The sequence below is a fragment of the Carassius auratus genome, chromosome 26, assembly GCF_003368295.1.
Source record: "Carassius auratus strain Wakin chromosome 26, ASM336829v1, whole genome shotgun sequence".
Taxonomy (NCBI): domain Eukaryota; kingdom Metazoa; phylum Chordata; class Actinopteri; order Cypriniformes; family Cyprinidae; genus Carassius; species Carassius auratus.
This window is the reverse complement of record NC_039268.1, coordinates 22,136,887-22,161,195: the sequence shown is the minus strand read 5'-3', so window position 1 is coordinate 22,161,195 and position 24,309 is coordinate 22,136,887. Positions and strand designations below refer to the sequence as shown.

The window sequence follows — 24,309 nt, the reverse complement described above, 5'->3', positions numbered from 1 at the left end:
TTTAGCTGGTAGTTTGAAGTTAAAAATGGATGGATTTATTACAAACACAGCTTTTCACTTAAGTAGGCGTTAATTGATGGACTTTATTAGATGTGTGAATTATTGTGATGTTTTTATCAGCTGTTTGAACTCTCATTCTGACGGCACCCATTCACTGCAGAGCATCCACTGGTGAGCAGCTGATGCCAATCCGCCAGATTTGTTCTGAAACAAACTCATCTACATCTTGGATGGCCTGATGAACTATTCCTTTAAACCAGGAGATAACAAATCAGTTCAATTCAGTGAAAACAATCCCCATTTAAATCAACACAAAGCACTTGAAGTTGAAAACCAGCTCATGGGTGTATATTAGAGATACACAGAGGTGCAAGTCAGAGTAATAAAACGACATTCAACAATATATTTTGGAGTTAAATGCTCTAAGTGCTTTTTTTATAGATCATAAAGCAGTAACAGCATGAGCAAAACACAATCACTATTACATAAAGATGACCTTTGTAAATATCTGAAAACACAAATCTCTGCGGTCTGGATCGGATGTGTCAGTTTGTGGGTATCTACAGGAGAAGGAGCAAAACACAAAGCAAAAACACAGATACACACTCCTAACCAAACAGCTGAGATGCGACAAGCGGTTTGTTTTTCCACATTTGAACTAAAAATACAATCACAGCAACGCAGAACATATGTGCAACTATGTGGCGCAGGATTTTAGACCAATCAGATTTTACAGTGGGTGGGGATAAACAAAATTATAATATTTCTTTTCTTCACATTAGGACACAGTACAAGAATAACTTCTGAATTTAGAGGAATGTCAATCTGTTTCCAATCAGTCGACAGATCTGAAAAACATCCCATGTTACAGGCCTTAGGTAAATATATACATTGTTTTACACACGCGTTTCCAGTTTAAAAGATATTTCCCTTTAGTAAGATTAATAATTGAAAAATATATATATATATATTGGATCATAAAATCTTCTATTCTTTCATTGTCACACAAGAAGTCACTGAGGTCTGACACTGACATGAAGAGAAATGAATGATCAGATTCTTGTTAGTTTCATGTCGTCAATTCTAGAAATACCTTGATGACTTATTATTACGAACATCTTACAAAGATACATACAAATAAGGCTCGATCGCTCACTTGGGATTCCCCTCTTATGAATGTTCATTTCAATTAAAAAAGGGAAAACAATTCAGTCAAGCCCATGCAGGAAATCTACCTAAACTTCTAACGGTTTATCATGTAAATGGTATTTCAGGCAATCTGTGAGCTCTTGATGTGATTTGTACAATGAAACTTACACGGTTGTTCAAGAGTTTGGAGTCGGTAAGTTCCTTATAATACTCTCCCAGACTGTATTTATTTGATCAAGTTATTTGATGTCTTCTATTTTAATGTAATTTATTCCTGTGATGCAAAGCTGGATTTTCAGCATCATCACTCATTCCAGTTTGCGGATTTGCTGCTCAAGAAGCATTTATGATTATTTTTAATGTTGAACCTGTTTGCGCTGACCCCAAACTCTTGAACAACCGTATGTTTGGCATGGTTATAAAAAACTAGGAGTCCTGCAAATGTGCACACAAACAATACTTCAAAAGTGCGACCAATTCTAATATACCGAGTCTGTATAGGAGCTGAATACAGGGGAAACATCAAGCACTAACAATAGAGAACTTTTCTGAAAGCTAAAGTGTGCTACGCTGCATTCACAAACATCTTTGTGCGACAGAAGTACTTTACAGATTACGTCCTCAAAATTCAGTAAATGGCACAATCCAATATCGATTTCTCAAAACGATTTAATTTGCAATTGCAACACGCTAAACTTTTTTGACTTCCGTCTCCCAGAATATAAATCTTGCGGCTTTATTATTTATTTGAGACACATTTAATAGTAAACGGTTCTGAACTCTAACCAGTTTGAATAAAACCCCTCCTTTATTGGAATATATTAGTTAAGCTATGATTATGAAAAGAAATCTTTAACATAACCAACTTTTCATTACAAATTTGCAGTCATAACCTGCTCACCCTGTCTTTCCACAAAACCTCCCAGCCCTACAAACAAATAAAACTCTGATGAGCCGAGGCATTAAACCTAATGATAACGGTCAGCGTGGGACTGATAAACCCCAGGGTTCTTGTGTCGCAGACAATGTGGTCTTTGTCAAAATATAGATACAGAAAATGATTAAAACTAAGTCTATCTGAAACTGCTTTTGAAATCAGAGTGGCTGGATTTGAGGCTTAAGGTCATTTGGATCTGTCAAAAAAACCAAACAAACTCATTACCGTCACTTTAAGGATTTGCGTTGGACATTCACCTGCTCAGGAAACAATATCCCACCAGCAATCACAGTGATCTCACTCCCGAAAACAATTAAATAAAGGCATAGCTGACCGCAACATTCCCTTTTCTCACAAATCGTATGTCAGTAATATGGTATCTACAAGGGTTATAAATAAAATAAACAGTTTAGATGACATGAAGCTAGGAATCCTGCTGGTCTGCATGCTGCTGACTGCTCGGGGGCGTGTCTGTGGAAGCCCCGCCCACGTCCTGTCCATCAGCGACACCAAGGCCCAACCCCTCATCCATTTGTTCAAGTTCGCTTTGGTCCAGAAGCTCAAAGTCCTCTTCCTCGGCGGGTACGAGAGTGACATCCGGTTGCTCTTCGGTGCTTGCTTCGGTGACGTCAGCGTCCTCTTCTTCTGCGCTGGCTTCCTGGGTGGAAGGCGACTCGAGGGGCGATTCCATCGGGCAAGGAGGCATTTCGGTAGGAAGAAACGAAGCCATTGACGAGCCCTCGCTGGCCTCGGTAGACCGCAACAGGGCTGAGAGAGTGTTCTGTACTACGGTAGAGATGGCCGTGCTCACGATCTCCTCGCTGAGGGCTTCCAGGGACCGAGCGGGTCTCGAAACCCCCGCGGCCGATCCCCCTCCCTCTTTTGCAGTACCCACAATGCTTTGGTTCGCCGCCGTCGCTTGTCCGTTTCCATTAAAGTGCGTGTTGACAAAGTGAAGCGGAGATGCTAAGTGCTGGATGAGGCGGCTGGCCGGAGACAGCATCTCCTCCTGGAGCTCGGATCGGGACGCTCCCGTCTGCTCAGACCCGAGAACGCCCAGCGGGAAGTGGAACAGACCCGGTTCAATAGAAGGCAGCTCGTCCACCGACGGGAACTCTGCTAGGTCTCTAGAGAACGCCTCCTCTGGTTCACTGTGCACGCTCTGCTGATCCAGGTCTGCTGAGGAAAACAAAGTTGAAGGTAAAGGTTACATACACGAAATACAAACAGCCCGCCTGGTTGGCACTAACTACACTAACTCCGCCCACTAACGTGTGATTGGACTAGTCAACACAGTACAACACTGCAGTCAAACTTCAGCTCCAGTTGCATAGATGGTAAAACACCTGCTTTAGTGTTTTTGACATGATTGACCTGGGTTCAAGTATCATATAACACCAGAAATTATTTTTATTTATATTTTTATATTATTTATATGTACACTTGTCTAAAATAATTAGTATTAGCTATCCTTGGTTGAATTTGTTAAAGTGTTAAAGACAGCCCTAGCAAGAGTTCTTTAGAAATGATTTACTCAAATAAAAATTTCACCAAAAAGGTTTTATTTATGATTTCGCACATTAATTTGTGCAAGAATGTTTTTAACATCTGAAATTAATAAAAAAATAAATAAAAATGAAACAGGAATGTGAATTGCACAAATTACACACACAAAAAAAAAATGTATTAGCATACTGTCTGGACTTGAAGAGTGTTTACACAACATGGCATTTAATGTTTCTAATATATCTGCATTTACATTTTTTTTTATTAGTGTTCAGTAAAAAAATACCACTTTTAGGTATAATTCGACAGTTAAAGAAAACATTTTAAAATTATGTTAAATTACACTCCTGTTCAGGGGTCAGTAATATATCTTTTTGAAAGAAAAGAATGCTTTCATTCTGCAATGTTAAATTAAATTGATTAAAAGTTACAAAAGATCTCGAACTCAAATAAATGTTGTTGTTCTAAACTTTCTCTTCACAGAATCATGCAAAAACAAAAACAAAAAAAGTATCATGGTTTTTATTTTTAAAATAAAAAAAAAAAATGAAGCAGCACAACTGCTTTCAAAATTAGTAATAATCAGAAATGTTTCTTAAGCAGCAAATTTTAAGACTGCTGATAAATGAATTCAAATATATATATATATATATATATATATATATATATATATATATATATATATATATATGTGTGTGTCTTTTATAAAAAAAATGTGTAATGTTATTTATGTTATTTACTAAACTACAATCTTTTTTTGTAAATCTAGTTGCACATGAAACAGCCCTGAGTACCTTCAGAGACGTCTGTGAGCTGTGGGGTGGTGGCTCTGGACACAGAGAATCCTCCACTCTCCAGAATAGATGCCTCCTCGTCGGACAGCTCCGAGTCTGTGATGGCCATCGCCAGAGCCGTAGTCCTCACATCCACCTGAATAACACCGAACACACCGATCACTGACTGGAATTACACTACAGCTCACCAAGACTGTTCAGGAACGTACTAAAGTCAAAGTAAAGACATTTTAAATGTTTCAATATATTTATTTTTCTAATAAATGCCGTTATTTGGAATATTCTATTCATCGAAAAATCCTGATTTTAAAAAGCATCAAAAACATTAGGCTGCACAACTGCATTCATCATTGATGATGAGATCTCTAGTGCAGCAAATAAGCATATCAGAATGATTTCTGTAGGATCATGTGACACTGAAGACTGGAGTAATGGCCCTTTAAAAATGTTTAATTATAGAATACAGCCCCTGTAAGATGGGATACACCCCACTAACCCCCCTGTATCAGGACACTCACAGTCGGGGCGAAACATGACAGCTCCTCCTCGCTCTCGCTCTCGGTCTCTGCCCTCGGCTCATCACCCTCTTCCTGCTCCTTCTTCAGCTCTGCACACACACACACACAGTTCTCCTGAGCGCAGTCTAACAGGAAGTGACACACTAACAACCTGGTTTGCAGAGAGTCTATAACTGTGATATCGGCAGAAAGAGCGCATAATATATTGGCACCAATATACAAGTTTTTATTGTTATTATTAGTTGGATAATATTATGCATTATTTATTCAGGTTCAAGCAGTAAACTTGTGCCAGTTTTCAGTATTTTATTTCTTTTTTTTGTCTTGACACCTGATTTCACTTTAAGCATGAATATAGTAGCAATAAATATCAGACATATCAGATTTATTATCAAATCAGAATAATTGGTATAAAAGTTTTATATTTACCACTAATGTAAAACAACAATATTGTGTTAATTTGGGGGTTTTGAAAAACTGGAATTAGGTTAGCAAGCTAGGAAGGAGAGTTAATAATAGCAAGGCTCTCACTTCTCTTGTCGTGTTTGCGGTGCTGCGTTTCTCCCTTCATGCTGTAGTCCAGTTTCATCAGTATGGGCTCCAGTCCGGTGTACATCTTCTGGATCAGCTCATGGTAAACCACCAGTGGCCACAGCAGCACACTCAGCACTGAAGCAGGACAGACAAACACACTATTAACCTCTGCATACAGTACTACTCAAAGGACTGGGCTCAGTAAGAGTTACTTTTTATAAGACATTATACTTTTCCCCAACAAGGATGCATTTAATTGATCAAAAGTGTGACAATGTTACTTCATTTTTTTTTTTAAGAATCCTGGAAAATAAAATGTATCAACAGTTTTGAACACTTATAATAATCAGAAGTGTTTCTTGAGCAGCAAATCTGAATATTAGAATGATTTCTGAAGGTCATGTGACACTGAAGACTGGAGAAATGATGCTGAAAATTCAGCTGCGGATCACAGAAATAAATTACATTTTGAAATATGTTTATAAAGCAAACAGTTCATTTAAATTATAACAATATTTCACAGTATTACTGTCATTACTGTATACTTGATAAAAACAAAATCAATCCTTTGTGAGCATAATAAGCTTTAAAAAGCACTAAATTAATAACAATTTAAATATATATATATTTTTAAATAAATGAAATAACTACATTTAACATTAACAACAAACATTTTTTCTTCGTTCAATTTGAAAAAAAAAAATTTAAATGGTAAAATATTACATTTTTAATTAAATTCATTGAAAAGTAACAACAGAAAAACATTTTTTTATACACCAGTTTGAATTGTAGTATTTAGTTTACATATATTTCTGTATTTAAATGTGCCTGCATTTTTAACCCAACCAAACAGAAATGCTGGGAATACATTTTTCCTCTCTGGAGTCATATATTCAGCTCTTTATTTTGCTTCTTTAATTCACAGCGGTGTAAAATACAGCTGGAGTGTTATGTAAGGGCAGAGTTGGACGTGAATAGCGGTGTTGTGTGATTGGAATAGCTGCTGCAAAAGAGGAGCGTGTGTGTGAAAAGAATATATGGAAATAAACAAAGACGTTTGCTCACATATGATGTAGGAGATCATTATCCCGGGAATGTAGTGTCCAACCATGGCCAGGATGAAACATCCTGAACACATCATGATGCAGAACTGATGAGGAGAAACAGAACGATTGATCAGCAAACACTTTCTGGACATAAACTGTTTGGGGTCAGTCTCTTAAGCTCACTAAGGCTGCATTTATTTGATAAAAAAATACAGTTAAAACAGTAATACTGTGAAATATTATTTCAATAATATGTAATTTTTTTCCAGTGATTGAAAAGCTGAATTCTCAGCATCATTACTCCAATCTTCAGTGTCACATGCTCCTTCAGAAATCATTCTAATATGATCATCTGCTCAAGAAACACTTGTTATTAATAATGCTGAAAACAGATGTGCTGCTTCATATTACTGTTAAAAACATGAAACATGATTTTTGAGTCATTCTGAATATATTGAGCTGAAAGTTTCTCTCTGCTCACCTTGCCGTGGTTTTGGCGTTTGTACTGAAGCATTTCTTGGATGTAAAGGCTGAAGGTGAGGTAACTCTCGGCGAGATGATGGCTGAGCTCCTCCACGCTTAACAGACGTGGCTGATCAGTCAGCGCTTCTCTGCACAGTCAGAACAAATTAAACTCATTTAAAAAGGAAACAAATTTAGGATACAGCACAGGAAACAACTGTGAGTGTGAGCAGTGCAAACACATAAGAGACGGGATCACTGAAGACACATACCGCTGGACGACTGACGCCTCAGGAGGCCACACTGGAGAGAACACAGAGCAAACCGTGAGACAAACTATGAATGTATGGGCCCCTGAATGCTACAATCTTCAAGATATTACATCAAATATCAAAAATACATAATTTGATGATAACATTAAGCTCAATCATAAATCGATCCCTCCTTGTGTTGTGACAAAACCGACATGTTTTACATGTTTCACCAAAGCTACATTTATTTAATGAAAAACACCTCAGAAAAACACTATCTTTTAATGATATTAGTATCATTAAATCAATCTGTACTGTATTTTAAAATGTAATTTATTCCTGTGATGCAAAGCTGAATTTTCTGCAGGTTTCTTATTATCAGTAATGAAATGAAATTAATATTTGTGAAATTAATGTTTGTGTGGAAAAATACAGTGGATTATCTGATGAACAGAAAGTTCAAAAGAACAGCATATATTTGAAATAAAACTACTTTTTAGCATTATACATATTTTTATTGTCACTTTTAATTCATTTAATGTCCCTATGCTCAATAAAAGTAATTTCAAAAATAAAAAATAAAATAAGATTTCATTTTTTTTAATTGGATGCATATACAGGTGCTGGTCATATAATTAGAATATCATCAAAAAGTTGATTTATTGCACTAATTCCATTCAAAAAGTTAAACTTTTATATTATATTCATTCATTACACACAGACTGATAGATTTCAAATGTTTACTTCTTTTCATTTTGATGATTATAACTGACAACTAAGGAAAATCCCAAATTCAGGATCTCAGAAAATTTGAATATAACTTAAGACCAATAAAAAGAAAGGATTTTTAGAAATCTTGGCCAACTGAAAAGTATGAAAATGAAAAGTATGAGCATGTACAGCACTCAATACTTAGTTGGGGCTTCTTTTGCCTGAATTACTGCAGCAATGCGGTGTGGCATGGAGTCGATCAGTCCATGGCACTGCTCAGGTGTTATGAGAGCCCAGGTTGTTCTGATAGTGGACTTCATCTCTTCTGTATTCTTGGGTCTGGCATATCGCATCTTCCTCTTCATAATATCCCATAGATTTTCTATGAGGTGAAGGTTGGGCGAGTTTGCAGGCCAATTAAGAACAGGGACACCATGGTCCTTAAACCAGGTACTGGTGGCTTCGGCACTGTGTGCAGGTGCCAAGTCCTGTTGGACAATGAAATTTGCATCTCCATAAAGTTGGTCAGCAGCAGGAAGCATGAAGTGCTCTAAAACTTCCTGGTATATGGCTGTGTTGACCTTGGACCTCAGAAAACACAGTGGACCAACACCAGCAGATGTTGGCACCCCAAACCATCACTGACTGTGGTTACTTTAGACTGGACCTCAAGCAACGTAGATTGTGAGCCTCTCCTCTCTTTCTCCAGACTCTGGGACCCTGATTTCCACATGAAATGCAAAATTTACTTTCATCAGAGAACTTTGGACCACTCAGCAGCAGTCCAGTCCTTTTTGAAGCGATACGCTTCTGACGCTGTCTGTTGTTCAAGAGTGGCTGGACAGAAGGAATGCGAAGCTGAAACCCATGTCTTGTATATGTCTGTGCGTAGTGGTTCTTGAAGCACTGACTCCAGCTGCAGTCCACTCTTTCTGAATCTCCCCCACATTTTTGAGTTGGTTTTGTTTCTAAATCCTCTCCAGGGTGCGGTTATCCTTATTGCTTGTACACTTTTTTTCCAGTCCTTCGCCTCTCTATCAATGTGCTTGGACACAGAGCTCTGTGAACAGCCATTCTCTTTTGCAATGACCTTTTGTGTCTTGCCCTCCTTGTGCAAGGTGTCAATGGTCGTCTTTTGGACAACTGTCAAGTCAGCACTCTTCCCGATGATTGTGTAGCCTACAGAACTAGACTGAGAGATAATTTAAAGGCTTTGCAGGTGTTTGAGTTAATCAGCTGATTAGAGTTTGGCACCATGTGTCTTCAATATTGAACATTTTCACAATATTCTAATTTAGAGATACTGAATTTGGGATTTTCCTTAGTTGTCAGTTATAAACATCACAATTAAAAGAAATAAACATTTGAACTATATCAGTCTGTGTGTAATGAATGTATATAATATACAAGTTTCACTTTTTGAATGGAATTAGTGAAATAAACTTTTTGATGATATTCTAATTATATGACCAGCACCTGTAGTTGGTTACTACTAGTGCATATGAATAATAATAACAATAAAATAATAATAATAATAATAATAATAATATACCAAAGTTAGAAAAATACATTTTAGAGCAAATAGATTTTGAGTAATGTATGAAGCATCCTCAAAATGCTGCAACACACAGTATGGTATGAAAGCTGTACTGTACATCAGCTATATTGCCCAGTCCTATGGTGTATACCTATGAACTTTCTGTGTTGCTATGATTAAAATGCACAACACAGTACATAGTTTGTGAATGCACTACCAGTGATCTGCGGCAGCTTGTCTTTCCATCTCTCCAGTAAAGTCAGTCCAATGAGAGACACGCTCAGGAGGAACAAGGGTCTCAAAGACGTGGAGGACAGGAACCTAAAACACACATGCATCTGTTCAAACATCACAATCTGCATCGAATCTGATTACAAAAACAACCCACGACTCATTCATATGACAGTAATAAGTCCCATATGGAGAATTACCACAGTTCCTGTGTGCAAACCAAAATGTAACTGTGATATTATTTGTAAACTAAGTTAATGGTAAAAGGTAACAGTTGCTGACTTCTTAAATAAAACTGTGTATACGGTGTTCATATATACAGTATATACACACACAAAAGGTTGCAGTTCCACAATACACTGATTTTAGACAGTAACATGGTGAAATAATTATACATATCAATGCAGTAATTCAAGATCTGTTTACAAAATTGCATGGTAATACCACAGGAAATGTCCAAAAATATATATCACAATCATAATCATACACCATGGTATTTACCCCTTACAAAAAAAGGGGGTTTGACAATGTATTTATGTCAAGTTTCTAATTAAATATATCAGTGCATTCTGAAATCATGGAGTAGTACTATGGTATATATCAAAGTACCATCTGATACTAACTATAACGTTACGTTACCTGCCATATGGTATTTATAGAAAACCATAGCACGTCCAAAGATCAGTAACGTTACCACTTATACTAGATATTAGTAATACCTGAGAATTATTCGATGAGAGAAGCGAAACTGCAGCAAGAGCGACGCGGGAGGCTACTAACGAGCAGATTAACAAGATTACTAACCAACTAACTAACAAATGTAATGTAGGTGTCAGGATTAACACCGTCGCTTCCGAACGAACATGTTTATTCGCTCGGGTCTCACCAGAAGAGCGTGTTGAGCGCCAGCGCGGCGATGATGCTGTGAAGCGGCCTCTCACACACCAGCAGCCGCTGCGCGCAGAGCACCGCGGGCTCACACTGCGACATCCAGCCGCGCAGACGCTCCCTCAGCCGCCGCAGCTCCGGCGCATCCTCCCCGCCGCCGGGCGCCGGGAACCAGGCCTCCAGATCCGCCGAGGACACCGAGGCCCGTCTGCTCGCCATTCTCACTCGTCCAGCGTTGTTTGTGTGTGTTGATGACGAGGCTCGGTCAGGAGAGGCTGGTCATGGATTATTAGAAAAAACAGAACCACACTCCGCGGATCTTACAGGCTCTCACAGTGTCACATGCTCGGTGTTTACTGCGCCCTTGAGTGACATCTGCTGGTGCGCCACAAACACACGCTTACACAACATGCACTTCACATTTATTTGATTTAACAAATATGATCTATTGTGATTGGCATATTTGTCACGATTAATCTCATCCAAAATAAAAGTTTTTGTTCGTATAGTATGTGTCCCTGAAGCACAAATAGTGTAAAAAATTAAAATAAACAACAACAACAACAACAACAACAAAACAGTAATAGGGGTCATTTTGTTGAAATTGAGATTTATACATCATCTGAAAGCTGAATAAATAAGTTTTACATTGATGTATGGCTTGTTGGAATAGGGCAATGAAATCCAGAATCTGGGGAAAAATAAAATTAAAGTTTATAATTTTGACCCATGCAATGTTTTTATTGGCTATTGCTTCAAATATACCTGTGTCACGTATGACTGGTTTTATGGTCCAGGGTCAAATATATGTTTATACTGTGTATATTTATTATGTATATATAAAAAGACACATACAGTATTTAGAAAATATTTACATGTATATATTCATATCATTTATATTATATATATCTATCCATCTTTCCATCTATCTATATATCTTATGCAGACTGAAATGTTTTGACATTTTTATGTAACCTTAAAATAAAATTTTATTTTATACATTAAGCAAAATTTGTAATTTATGTATATATATATATATATATATATATATATATATATATATATATATATATATACACACACATACATACATACACACATACACATACAGAATAAGCAGCTTTTTTAAACCTATGTACAAGGTTATTTGTTGAGTAGGCAATCAGGCAAAGAAAGAGCACAAGGATTTGTTTATTAGAAAAACAAAACATGATCATCTGACAATACTACATGACATAGCACAAAACGGCAAACTAGGTGATCAATTTGATCAGAATCCAAGCCCATGTGCTCACTTATACATGAAAACTAAATGCAACAGTTTCATTTGTCAGTACTTGTTTATCGCATACAATCTCTTAGTTAAATGAGAAACTTGTTGCTTAATATATTATACACTTAACGTAATCCAAACTGAACATATTTTACAATATGAATGTATAATGTAAAAAAAAAAAAAAAAAGATCCTTTCTTCATTCTTGCTTGCAGTCATACTTTATCTGCTTTTAACCCCTAAAACAGGATAGGAGAATATACTTACAGAAAGTAGCATGGTATTACCATGGTTTTCTGAATAAGATAATATCATGGTAATCCTACAGTACTCTGAGGTTCAGCAACAATATCATCACATCAGTGGCTGTGCTCCCAAACACACTGGTGTTAAATGACTATAACAAAGGGTCCTGGGTCACGTCCCTGACCCACCAGTGTATTCTCCAACAAACAGGTCACGCACATGCACAAACATGCAGGGAGAACTCTATTCATCAGCATGGCATATAAGTGCTTTCAGTTATTGCTCACTGGTTATGAATACCTACAAGCAGAGAGAAATTGCATCAGCATTGTGGAGACCAAAATGTATTAGAAGTGGCTGCGATTCATGGGTGCTTGAGCATAACAGAACGTGATGTCATCAGATGATGTAATATACAATAATGACAATACTGATTGTATTAATAAAGGCACATAATACTGTGGGGTAATTTACAGTACTAGTTAAATGTTTACACACACCTGGCTGAATCAATGTTTTTCATGATTGCATGCTTTATGATTAAATCCTGGAAATGTGTTTTTTCCACAAATATAAATTAGTTTAGGATGTTCAGATTTTTCTTTTACATTTATGTAATTGTATAGATATAAAAAAAAAAAAAAAACAAGAATGAAAAGAAATGAATGAATAAATACATCACAACACAATTATGTTATAAAATGTCAAAAAAAGACAAAAAAATCTGATTAAATATTAAAATAAAATAGAATAACATTTGAAATAAAAATACACTGAAAAAAAATAAAATAAAATAGTGTGTTAAACATCCCATGATGCACTTCTAATATATATATAAATATATATATTATTATTTTGTCACTACATAATTGCATTCCATTTCAGTTCCCATTATATAGTTTGGATGATTTGACTTTTGTTCTGAGTTTGGTGTGTCCAAACTTTTAACAAGTACTGTGCGCAGTAGCAGTGCATGTGTTGGCAAAGCTTGGCTGGGAAGGCAGTAAAGCCTACCTGGATACTAGTGCTGGTTAGATGAGGAAACAGGAGGAAACATATCCTCTCAGGTTAGGAAAACAGAGCATCAATACCTGCTGGAGATAAAACTATGGCCTGCAGCAGGTCTGAGAGAGAGATTATTCCCTGAACCACGTCTTCTCTGTCCACAAGCACCAGCCTATGAACCTGCACACAAACCAAGATTAAACTGTTAAAAAAATCAAATCCAAAAAATACATAATAATAATTAAATACATTTAAATTAAAAATATAATATAAGAAATATAAGAAATAAAATGTAAACAAAATGGCATTTGATATAAAACAAAATAACAAAACATGACAAGTCAAAACATCTAATGAAAAACAAAACAATAACATGCAAAAAAAAAGACAAGATAAAAAAAAATATGCAACAGTCATCAGTACTAATTTCTTATAAAATATAATTTAAAAAATAATTAAAATTTTATATTTAATATAAATGTATAATGTAAAACAGATATCCTTACTTCATTTTTGCCTTCCATTTTTTTCCATGTTAAATAAATTAAAATAAAAGTAACAACACTACAAGGAGATTTGCAAAGGATGAATTTATCTACATTTGTAATTTCTGACTAATAAGATCAGTCTGAGGTTAGAACACAGTTCCTTACCTCAGCCTTGACTATTCTGTCAACAGCAGTTTCCAAAGTCTCGTCAGGGTAACATTTAATGACTCCTTCCACATAACCTCGTCTCCTCCGCACGGCCTCCTGCATGCTCATGCTCAGGTTATTGTAGGTTTTCTGCGCTGCAAGATTCTGCCAAAAGAAACATTCGCAGTCAACTAAAACATCACTACACAAGATACTAGTTACAAATAAATAAACCAGTTCTGCCTTAAATGTCTGATATCAAAAAAGGAGAAGAGATTCTCACAATCACGTCAAATCTGGAATACAGGGCGACCACCTTGCCTAAAAAAAAACAAAAAACAGAAGAAAGTAAAACGGAAGTTCAGGAGGTTGTCTTTGTGCTGTAACACGACTTATTTGGCTTGTTTGAAGTACCACTGTCATCCACCACTGGGAGAGCGGAAACACGTCGCTCAACAAACACAGAAAGTGCATCGTACACCGTAGCCGTCTGAGAGACAGTCGCCACGTCTGAGAAAGTTCCTATTCCTGCATCTTTAATTTGCATCTTCAAGAAGCATGGCTTGGGCACTGAGGCTCCCTAAAGATGAAGAGGAAATCATGCTGAACTGTAATATCATGAGTTCAAATAAAACTAAGAATTGGATTTATTTCTCTTACAAATATATACAGGAACTTGAGGATTCTCTTATGGGTCAGTATGTGAAGGACATTTCCAGACTCTGGGTCGATGACTGGCAGCCTGTGGATTTTGTGTTTCAGTAAAGAGTAGACAGCATCAAAGAGGCTGTGCACAGACAGAGAAAATATAGAAAAACATATATTATAAATGCATACACAAAGACATATAGAAAAACATATTATAAAATATATTATAAATGCATACACAAAGAAATATAGAAAAACATATTATATAATATATTATAAATGCATACACAAAGAAATATAGAAAAACATATTATAAAATATATTATAAATGCATACACAAAGAAATAAAAAAAATGTAATAAAATATATTACAAATGCATACACAAAAAATATAGAAATACATATTATAAAATATATTATAAATGCATACACAAAGAAATATAGAAATACATATTATAAAATATATTATAAATGCATACACAAAGAAATATAAAAAAATGTACTAAAATATATTATAAATGCATACACAAAGAAATATAAAAATACATATTATAAAATATATTATAAATGCATACACTAAAGTTTGAGTTTGAACTTAGTAAGATTTGTATTTTTTCCTGATAGAAACTTTTGAATGGTATTGTAAATAGGAAAATCTATGTAGCATCGTTATGACTACTGTATAATTACTCTTACGTATAAGAATCATAAATGACAACCACCCAGAAACTCAACAGCGCCAGTAAGTTTATCAGAAGCAATATTTTTATACCTGGCATCTGGTGTGATACTGATGAGACATTGATCTTGATATTGCAGATAAACGTCTAACACAAAGAGAGAACACATGACAAGACAAACAGAGAAACATGGGGAAAAATCAAACCTAATTTGCTTATGATATGCAGTAAATTTGCCCTACAATCACCCAATGACAGCTGTGTGAGATATATTGAGCCCTGTGGAGATACAGGCAGCCTGATAATGTTTAAATACTAAATATGTCAACCTAAAATCTGTGATGTAAAGAATGCTTATTTTAAAAAAGTATACAGTCCATTTTAAAGCTGCGGTAGGGAACTTTTGACGCACTAGCGGTTAATAAACAGAACTGCTTGCGTCTTGCGGAAGAACATTGTAGCCTGAACTACTTCTCTGTGTTTATATCTATGAAGAATCACAAAGGTACTGGGTTACTCCGCCGCGGTACCCCTGAAGCAATCTAAAATAGTCCGAATATAAACACTTATTATAGGTGCACCCTAGTGATTCAGGACAAGCTAAAAACACGGTTTGGAAAATGGATTCATGGTGTACTCGCTTATTATATACATTTTTCTACATTTTGAACACAAACAAAGTTACGGACCGCAGCTCTGATTGGTTGTTTCTTAACGGGAGCAGTTTGTTTCTGCAAATGGCAATAGGACACTGGGAGGAGCCAGAGGAGCTTGATTTTTTCATAGATTATCTGTCTCATATTCTACTGTCAGGACATAATGACAGGTTTAACAAATATGTAAAAAATATATTTTTACAAAAGTTACCTACTGCAGCTTTAAGGAGAAATGCTTTCATCTTATTTTTTCTCTTTCACAAAAATGCATGCTTTATTAAGTCAAACACACTGTCTTTTAGCACTTTTATAATTAGTGTCTGTATATGATAGCTGTGTATGACATCTCAACATCATCTGTGTAGTTCAGATTATTTACTTTGAAATGAATCACCTCTCCATGTCTCAATCTTGTGTTCCTCCAATTCATAGATCTGAACCTACAAGAGGAAGAAAGTTATAATATATAATAAGCATACAGTTTAATGCACATATAGACTACTGTTCAAAAGTTTGGGATCAGCCTAATTTTTTTGTTTTTTAAAAAAGTCTCATGCTCACCAAATCTGCATTTATTTAATCAAACAAAGTAAAAACTGTAAAATTCTGAATTATTATTGCAATTTAAAATAACTATGTTATATTTGAATATATTTAAAAATGTAATGTATTCCTGTGATGCAAAGCTGAATTTACTTCAGTCTTCGGTGTCACACGGTCCTTCAGAAATCATAATCATATTTGCTGCTCAAGAAGCATTTCTTATTGTTATCAATGTTGAATAGTTGTGCTGCTTAATTTTTTTGTGATACATTTTTCGGTTTCACTTTATTTAACAGTATGTGTATTTGCATGTACTTAAAGTGTAGTAGAAATGTATTGTAATAACAAGTAAATAGTATGTACTTGAGGAACAGGGCTGTAAAATAAAGTGCTACCCATTTTTCTTTAAGATTCTTTGATGAATATAAATATTAGTAACATTATAAATGTCTTAATCAATTCAATGTATCATTACTGAAAAAAAGTTACAAATCTTACTAACCCCAAAATATTTAAAATTCTATTTCTTTTTTCTCTTTTGTTATTTTAAATCTAAAACTCATACATACATACATACATTTTATAATTATGGACATATAAATAAAATAAGTGAGGGGTAATTAGACATTATCTAGACTGACCATCTATATTCTGTAAGTTTTTTTATTATTATTGTTATAGGGAAATTTTATTTAATTTAGTTTTTTTTTTTTTTTTTTGCCGAGTTGACTGATTTACAAATAAAAGGCCCAGAATATCAGGTTGAGGACATTATTTGCATGAAATAGACTGAGCCTGAGTACTATTTCAAGTCACTTTGTTATCATCTACCAAAGAAACCATATCTGTCCCATGCAGCATTATGTTGGCAGTCAATGCAAAATCAATACGATTCAAACCACGAAGGACAACACAAGGTGATCATTACAGAAGAGGCAGAGATCGCAACCCACCATGGGTGACCTGTAATACCGATGAAGAATATTGATGAAATCTGTGATCGTCAGCATACCTGAGGAAAAAAAAAGGCAAGGGAATAAGGGAAACAAAAGAATAACTCATATAGATAAAAAAACATCAACATGCACACACTTTGATCAGTCCTACCCACAAATCTCTGCAGTTTGTTGTCCCATAAAGGGGCCGCTCTCAGGCCATTTGCAACCAAAGCAAAGAAGGCCTTCTTTACCTGCATCGATACAATAGATGTGTGTTCAAATCTCTTAAACAATTTTTTTTTTTTCTAAATCAATTAAAGTGGTTATTTTTTTATTATATTAAATGAGAACACTTTATGTTACACCGGGCGAGGACAATTACTGCATCCCAACCTGCAGTGTGGTGTCAAAAATGACTAGTTTGCAGCTGGTGGGAATTGCATCATAACAACAGTGTTTCTTCATGAAGTCCATATAAGCTTCTGCGTTTGGATCTTGGTCTAAAGAGACGTGAAACACACCGAACAACCTTGAATATTAAAGATGCTGTATGTAAATCAATGCCCGTCATCAAACAGACTTATGAAATGTTCATTGACCTACCTAAGCTGTTCATTATATAGTCCTCATGGCAATCGTCCTGTTGGGAACAACAACAAAAATTGTAAAACAAAATAATTTTCATTCCCACAATAACAATAAAATATAAATATGTAATAAAATAATCTTATACATATAGACATTTAATGAAAACGAGTGATTCTCTATTATTATGTAACTATTTTTTTTTTTTTTTAATCTATTTCCATACATTCCCTTGCCTTTTTTTCTTCCCAGGTATGCTGACAGTCACACATAGCCTGTACATTTCATGCATATACGAACTTCCAAACCATGGTTTTATTGTATTGAATTAAAAATAAGGTAAAACGCAGCAGTACCATGGTAGCTTTGTAAATAAGGGTAAAACAACAACATAAAAACATTGAATTATTACTTCTAAAAATGGTTTACATTTAACTCAGTGTCTTGCCTAATTCGTTCATTCAAGTCTTTATTTTAGCCTACAAAGTCTATGATTTTACCCCACGCATTATCTTGACAGCCCTGAGAGAAGGTTTACTGAGTTACCTGCGTGCCAGCGTCCATTTGTGCGTGTGCACTACAGTCGAGCTTCTCCGCGCGCAGCGCATCCCCGCTTCCTGCGCATGCTCGTGAATCTTGCTATAATAGGATAAACAGTTAGGTCGGATATTTAAGACTCGACGCTCCTTCTCAGCGCAGTACGACCGATGGACAGACAAAGCGACAGCGCAGTGAAGAGAAGACCACCTATTTTAGGATATTGCTGTACGAGTCTGGTTAAAAGCGGTGTAAAGGTGTCTGGTTTGACACTAACGGACTGCGCGAGCGCAGGCACGCGTAGTTTGTTCCAAATATAGCGCGTGGCCTGTGTGATATGTGCGCGACCGCCCATTGCTTCATGAAGGGTCCAAAATGAACTGTGTATATACACAGACACACACACACACACATATACATACACACAGATTTATAAACATAAATATATTATTATTATTTATTTATTTTTGCAGCCAAAGCAAGGGCATTCAATCAGTTTAGATTTATAGTACTAAAATAATCGGCAACATTATATTGAAAAGTGTCCTTGATACAGGTATTAAATATTATTATACGAAATTATGCATAATTACATGCAAGTAACCCTAAGAAAAACCCTAATCCTATAACCATATAATAAGCCTACATGTTTTGTAATTACACACGGTAACAAGGACACCTTAAAATAAAGTGTAACCAAATAAAGTAAAAAAAAGAAAAAGAAACCGAAAACTGGAAATTACTGAAGTTAAAATTAATCAAAATAAAATTCTAAATATTAACAAAACTGTTACAGTCTCTCAGTTACAATAAGATAACACTGATATAAGGCGATATACAATCTGCATGCTTAATATTTATATCTATATTAAAAAAAAAGATCCAAAAGTCAAGACTGAGATGAATGTTTTTATTATTTTCATTGTTGCAGCCGTATGTTCTTTTATTATTTCTATACAAAATATACAAAATTGGTGACCGAAAAAAAATATATAGTTAACAGACTTTGGAAGTCATTAACAAATAAAGGTAGATATGTAAGAGATTGTTAAATCAGGTATTAAAGGGTACTTTTATGTCCAAGTCTTAATAATATTACCATTTGCTTAATTACATTATGTTTAAAGAACAAAAAATAAAGCCAGAATTAAACACAAAGTCAAGCAACGAACCCAAATCTATTAAATCAGCCTATTCTGCAATATTTTACTACTTGAGGATATCAAAATGTTGAGGATTGTTTCTACAAACCAAAGTAATCTAAGATGAACACTTTGTGGATGAGGTCTGGCATTAATCCATCTAACTAAATTGTACAACTGAGGTTGTAAAACTGGTCCCTTTCTGTTTTTCTCCAACCCTCCCTTTCTGAACCAAAGTGAACAAATCCAGGCTTAAATTCAAACTATTACCCAACTTGAAAATAAAGGCTTTCGGAGGAAGGAACTTCAAAACAAAACAGTCCTCCTCAGGACACTGGCATGTTGCACAAAACCATGCAAACCATTCAAAGCAAGAACATGCACTTCCTCACATAACAGCAGAGCCTTTTGTTAACTTATGTAACTACCTGCCATTATTTTTGCTTGGATGCTTTGGAGGTTTCACAGAACATCTAAAACCAACCATACTTACCCTTTTCTGAAAGCGAAAGAAAAGAAAGCCTGTTTGTTCATACTGCATTAGCGCACATTGCATCACACATCAAAATTCAAAATGTCACTCATATGCCACTTCCTTAATAAACCTCTCTACAACCTTCTCCCCAACATACTGATTTCCCACCACAACCCGGTTATAACCAAGCCATCTGGCTAGTTCATATACAACATTAAAGAGAGCTGACTGCATATGTAAACTTTGCTGTTTTTTTTTTTTTTTACTTTAAAATTCATCTAGCCGGGCATGAGAAGAGATGGCGATTTCCCAAAGGGCAAAGTTGTCTCTGGGCAACATCTCTGAAATGGTGGCATGGAGCCAAGATGGGGGTCTGAAAATATTAAGCTTTCACTGAATGGAGCAAACCCAAGCCAAAGTGCTGTGAGACGATCATACCACGGAGAGGAAAGAGGCGCCGAGCCATTACAAGCTATTGCACATTGAGGGCAAGTGCCCATGTGACGGTGACAGATCACTTCAGACACCAAACAGTCTTGTGGCTGGATGTCTGATGAGGGGTCTGTGTAGGAAAGAGCAGAGATGATGGAGCCCCAGAGACACAGCACCATATTCTGATAGGAGGAATAGGTAGAGCCCTGCTGATCCGGCACAGCGGTGGGCCGCAGCTTCAGGGTGTCATTGCTCAAGACGCAGCAGTGGAGGTTTGAGGTTGGGCGTGGTGTGTCCAGCAAGAGCTCGGGGAGAAGTGCTGGTGTGTGAATGGATGTGTGCTTCATCGGGTCCAAGTACGTGGGGCTGGTACTGTGAAGACGGCCGAGCTGGTGGATGACGGCGGAGGAAGCGATGAGACCGGCTACGCTAGTCAAGTACAGGAGACCCAATATACAGGTGACCTGCAGGGAAAGTAAAGAACACAACAAACGGTTAATATATAGCACTGCACGAAACTGAAGATCACAATATGGCTTAGTGTAATTATTAGAGCGCATATGGTTTGATTCAGCACTTTTATTTACATGCAAGCGGCTCATAATATGTGTTCTCAGTGTCTCAAAGCAGTTCTGTTCACAGCAACTTCGGTCGCTTATTACATGCATTTGGAAATGCAACACGCGTCAACTATCTTCTCAACTTGTGAAGTGCTTATAAACTAAACATATATAAGGGCTTCCTGCAGTTTTCTTCCAAAATTATTATTATTTTTTTTTTTTAATGATTTTATAAAGTAAAGCTCAAGACATACCTATTCTCTCTGGATTTTATTTATAGCAGATTTACTGAGTAGTTGGTCTTGTTTTAGTTTTTAAATCTTATTCCGAATATGATATTTCTTTAATTGGCTATCTTTGGACTTACTATACAGCATATTAGTCAATTTTTATTTTCAATGGCACTATATAAATAAAGTTTAAATTGAAAATGAAAAAATGTAATGTATAAAATTGAAGAAATTAAATTTATTGTAAATTTACAGCTGTACTGTATTAATGATCTTTTGTTTTAGTGAAATTACAATAGTAATATTTATTTTAATAGTTGCATTTAGTAATAAAAATGGTGTCATTTGAAAAAGGTGACTATAAAATATAATTACTATTATTTTATATTAGAACATAACCACAATTTTGCTCAAATCTTAAAAAAAAAAAAAAAAAAAAAAAATGCTTGTGTGTATATTATATACATTTCTTTTTTAAATTTCAGATTTACAGTTTTTTTGACAATGTGCAGTGAAATGTCAAAACAGGCGTCTGTCATGCCATATTTGAATCAAATAATGTTTAAGAACAGAAAATTTTAGTTGACATTGAATATAGTATACATCACCTACTTTTTAGGTGTATTTAGGAGTTTATATGGATTGAACTGTGATTACTGACCTTGGTAAAGTGCTGGTAGATAACTGATAAAGCTTCCCTCCAATTGGTTTGCTCCAACAGGACGCAGAGATCTGTGTAGGTGAACCAGCCTCGCTTCATTCCTTGTCGCTCCGCAATGCTACAAGGACAAAAATAGAATAAAGCAAAGAAAGAAAAAGAAAAGAAGCATGTGTGAGGACCTTGATCTTGACACAGAACTTAAGAGAAATGTACTGCTAATCCAACTCACTCTGATAAACAGATTGGACTGCAAAGGGCAACCCAATTAAGTCCAAGAGAGTCACTGCCCAGTTGCAAAAGACTTAAATACTCATAGGCTATTTAAGCAGGTCATGACATTAAAAATCATCCTTGATATTTTGAAAACAAGAACAGAGATCTAGTCTATGCTGTGACACCTTAAAGGCCAATAGGAGCGTCCACTTAAACTATATGACTGTTATAACACAGTAGTGCATGTTAACCAACCTGCTTTCCACCTGACTGAGGACTTTAAAGAAGTCACTGGGCTCAGTGAAGAGGTTCCAGTCCTGTCAAAGAGAAAGATCTCCTTTCAAATCAATTTCTGTAGAAAACTCACAACCGGAAATGCAACATGATCTTGTAATAAACGTGTATAAAAGGACAAAACAAGTCTAACTACTGTAAATGGCCATAGCTCTTTGGAAAGATAGGAAGTCATGCTTACAATCGCATTGAGGAAGTTCATCTCCAAAGTGTTGACAGTCTGAACATCAAGCTTGGCCGCAGTGCCCCATTCATCGTTGAAAACCTCCTCCTCTTCTCCTTCATCATACAAATACTTGCTGGCAACCATCTGGAAATAACATTAGAAATTCAGATAAGCAAATAAGGGTAATAAAACGTAAATAAAAAAAGTCAATATCCTTGGATGCAAATACATACCATAGATATCAAAAAGAGGTCTGAGGATGAGATCTGTTGCAGGTATTCGGGATTTCTGTGTCGCAGTCTTTCAATGTATATCAAGGCCAACATCATTGCGCAGGGAGATATACATGCTTCCCTGTAACAAAAAAAACTATTATATATTAATTCAGTGAAAATGCATCGTACACAGTATTTATTAATGAGATTATATTTTGAAATCAAAGATTTAAGCTGGCGATCCTACCTGGCTACGTGTGCAGCATATTTCTTATGGAGTTTCCTTATGGGACTTGGGGCAGATTTCTGGAGCAGTTCCACAGCGATATCTAGAGCAAATACAATGATGAGTGATCAAGCACTACTGTACAGAAGAATAACACAAATAAAAAACTTTTGTACAAACTGAATATGATGAAAGAGAATATACCCAAACATGGACCTATTCATTGAAATAGAAACTTTGCATGAACCAAAATATTTTTATGCTGTGACAAAAGTACTAATGAGCAATATTTTGTATTTTAAACAAAATTCTAAAAATGTTAAATATGTGACACCCAGGACCAAAAAAACAGTAATAAGTAGCATGGGTATATTTGTAGCAATAGCCAGCAATATGGGTCAATCATATTAGTGTATGGGTCAAAATGATAAATGTTTATTTTATGCCAAAAATCATTAAGATATGAAATAAAGATCGTTGTAAATTTCCTACCATAAATATATAAAAACTTAATTTTTGATTAGTATTTTGCATGGCTAAGAACTCCATTTGGATAACTTTAAAGGCAGGTTTCCTCAATATTATTTTTTTTTTTTTGCACCCTCAGATACCAAATATGGTCACATCCTAACAAACCACACTTCAATGGAAAGCTTTCAGATAATTTATTAATCTCAATTTCAAAACATTGACCCCTTTTGCGGTCCAGGGTGACACACACACACACATTGAGTTTGCACTAGTTTAGTTGTTGACTCACCAGTCATGGGGCATGAGAGAGCATCCAAGGGTCTGTCTGAATCCAGACCATAGTACAGTCGTTTCCTCACTCTCTCGGACCACTGCTCGTGTCCAGGAAGAAACTGATCATCACAATACAAAAATATGGTTTAAATGTCATATATCTTAACAATAAATTTAAAGGAGATCTGTTAAAACTACGCAATATCATTAAAACATTGTAAAACAGTGTGGTTATGTGTTTTTCCTCTCACAGCCAAACATTGGGCCTCTGAGTGAGCCTCGAACTCGCGTAGATTAACACTCACAACACATAGTTACTGTCTTACAAACTGAAATACTAGAGATATTTGCTGTATTTAAGAATAATTAGTTTCTTTCAATCTAATATGCTGGGCTTTAAATGAAACAAGACATTAAACCGTATTTAAAGTTTTTACATAAGTCAGTTTCTCGTGAGTTTCTCAGTCACCCGCCAAAACAGCGCAACTAGAACCAAAACACCAGAGATACTGACCGTAAACTCCTGGAAGTCAGAAAAGGTGAACGTTCGCTCGTCAAACAAATCGCCAAAATCCATTTTGGGTCTCCAGCATTAATTTAAAAGGACTGAAAACACAGAAAGGCCGAAGGAAAGCGTCGT

General features: G+C 35.7%; 3 protein-coding genes across 11 annotated transcripts; all 3 read right to left on the bottom strand.

Annotated features, from left to right (window-relative positions):
- Window positions 1-332: 332 nt before the first annotated feature.
- Window positions 333-10,914, bottom strand: retreg2 (reticulophagy regulator family member 2). Of its 2 annotated transcripts, none has more exons than XM_026204791.1 (9): window positions 10,563-10,914; window positions 9,663-9,766; window positions 7,219-7,249; window positions 6,966-7,095; window positions 6,504-6,588; window positions 5,436-5,573; window positions 4,905-4,993; window positions 4,387-4,522; window positions 333-3,265 (listed from the first exon to the last, which is right to left on the bottom strand). In XM_026204791.1, exons 1-9 carry the CDS (start codon window positions 10,781-10,783, stop codon window positions 2,511-2,513), a joined length of 1,689 nt encoding a protein of 562 aa, XP_026060576.1. In that variant the 5' UTR covers window positions 10,784-10,914; the 3' UTR covers window positions 333-2,510. The 2 variants fall into 2 exon arrangements, with proteins under 2 accessions (XP_026060576.1, XP_026060577.1); XM_026204792.1 differs by having other exon boundaries at window positions 333-3,262.
- Window positions 10,915-11,076: 162 nt separating this feature from the next.
- prkag3a (protein kinase, AMP-activated, gamma 3a non-catalytic subunit) lies at window positions 11,077-18,692 on the bottom strand. Of its 8 annotated transcripts, none has more exons than XM_026204798.1 (13): window positions 18,321-18,692; window positions 17,793-17,829; window positions 17,583-17,689; window positions 17,363-17,440; window positions 17,205-17,263; window positions 16,088-16,148; window positions 15,145-15,199; window positions 14,385-14,511; window positions 14,139-14,304; window positions 14,008-14,045; window positions 13,743-13,889; window positions 13,176-13,269; window positions 11,077-11,255 (listed from the first exon to the last, which is right to left on the bottom strand). In XM_026204798.1, exons 4-13 carry the CDS (start codon window positions 17,385-17,387, stop codon window positions 11,209-11,211), a joined length of 819 nt encoding a protein of 272 aa, XP_026060583.1. In that variant the 5' UTR covers window positions 17,388-17,440; window positions 17,583-17,689; window positions 17,793-17,829; window positions 18,321-18,692; the 3' UTR covers window positions 11,077-11,208. The 8 variants fall into 8 exon arrangements, 6 of the variants coding, with proteins under 6 accessions (XP_026060583.1, XP_026060584.1, XP_026060578.1 ...); XM_026204799.1 differs by having other exon boundaries at window positions 11,128-11,255; window positions 16,103-16,148; window positions 17,359-17,440; window positions 18,321-18,413; XM_026204793.1 differs by having other exon boundaries at window positions 11,138-11,255; window positions 17,359-17,440; window positions 18,321-18,689.
- Window positions 18,693-19,207: 515 nt separating this feature from the next.
- On the bottom strand, window positions 19,208-24,246 carry cnppd1 (cyclin Pas1/PHO80 domain containing 1). The gene is made up of 8 exons (XM_026204790.1): window positions 24,184-24,246; window positions 23,686-23,788; window positions 22,947-23,028; window positions 22,718-22,838; window positions 22,500-22,628; window positions 22,280-22,341; window positions 21,812-21,929; window positions 19,208-20,824 (listed from the first exon to the last, which is right to left on the bottom strand). Exons 1-8 carry the CDS (start codon window positions 24,244-24,246, stop codon window positions 20,207-20,209), a joined length of 1,296 nt encoding a protein of 431 aa, XP_026060575.1. The 3' UTR covers window positions 19,208-20,206.
- Between the last annotated feature and the right edge of the window lie 63 nt (window positions 24,247-24,309).

Coding starts and splice junctions, on each gene's coding strand:
- retreg2 (XM_026204791.1), bottom strand. CDS start 10,783: ATGGCGAGCAGACGGGCCTCGGTGTCCTCGGCGGATCTGGAGGCCTGG. Junction 4,523..4,904: donor TGTCATGTTTCGCCCCGACT/GTGAGTGTCCTG, acceptor GGTGTTATTCAG/GTGGATGTGAGGACTACGGC. Junction 3,266..4,386: donor GCTCACAGACGTCTCTGAAG/GTACTCAGGGCT, acceptor TGTTTTCCTCAG/CAGACCTGGATCAGCAGAGC.
- prkag3a (XM_026204793.1), bottom strand. Junction 17,690..17,792: donor CTATATAATGAACAGCTTAG/GTAGGTCAATGA, acceptor ACGTCTCTTTAG/ACCAAGATCCAAACGCAGAA. Junction 16,149..17,204: donor GGTATTACAGGTCACCCATG/GTGGGTTGCGAT, acceptor TTCCTCTTGTAG/GTTCAGATCTATGAATTGGA.
- cnppd1 (XM_026204790.1), bottom strand. CDS start 24,246: ATGGATTTTGGCGATTTGTTTGACGAGCGAACGTTCACCTTTTCTGAC. Junction 23,029..23,685: donor TCTCTCATGCCCCATGACTG/GTGAGTCAACAA, acceptor TATTTGCTCTAG/ATATCGCTGTGGAACTGCTC. Junction 22,629..22,717: donor ACCTCTTTTTGATATCTATG/GTATGTATTTGC, acceptor TGTTATTTCCAG/ATGGTTGCCAGCAAGTATTT.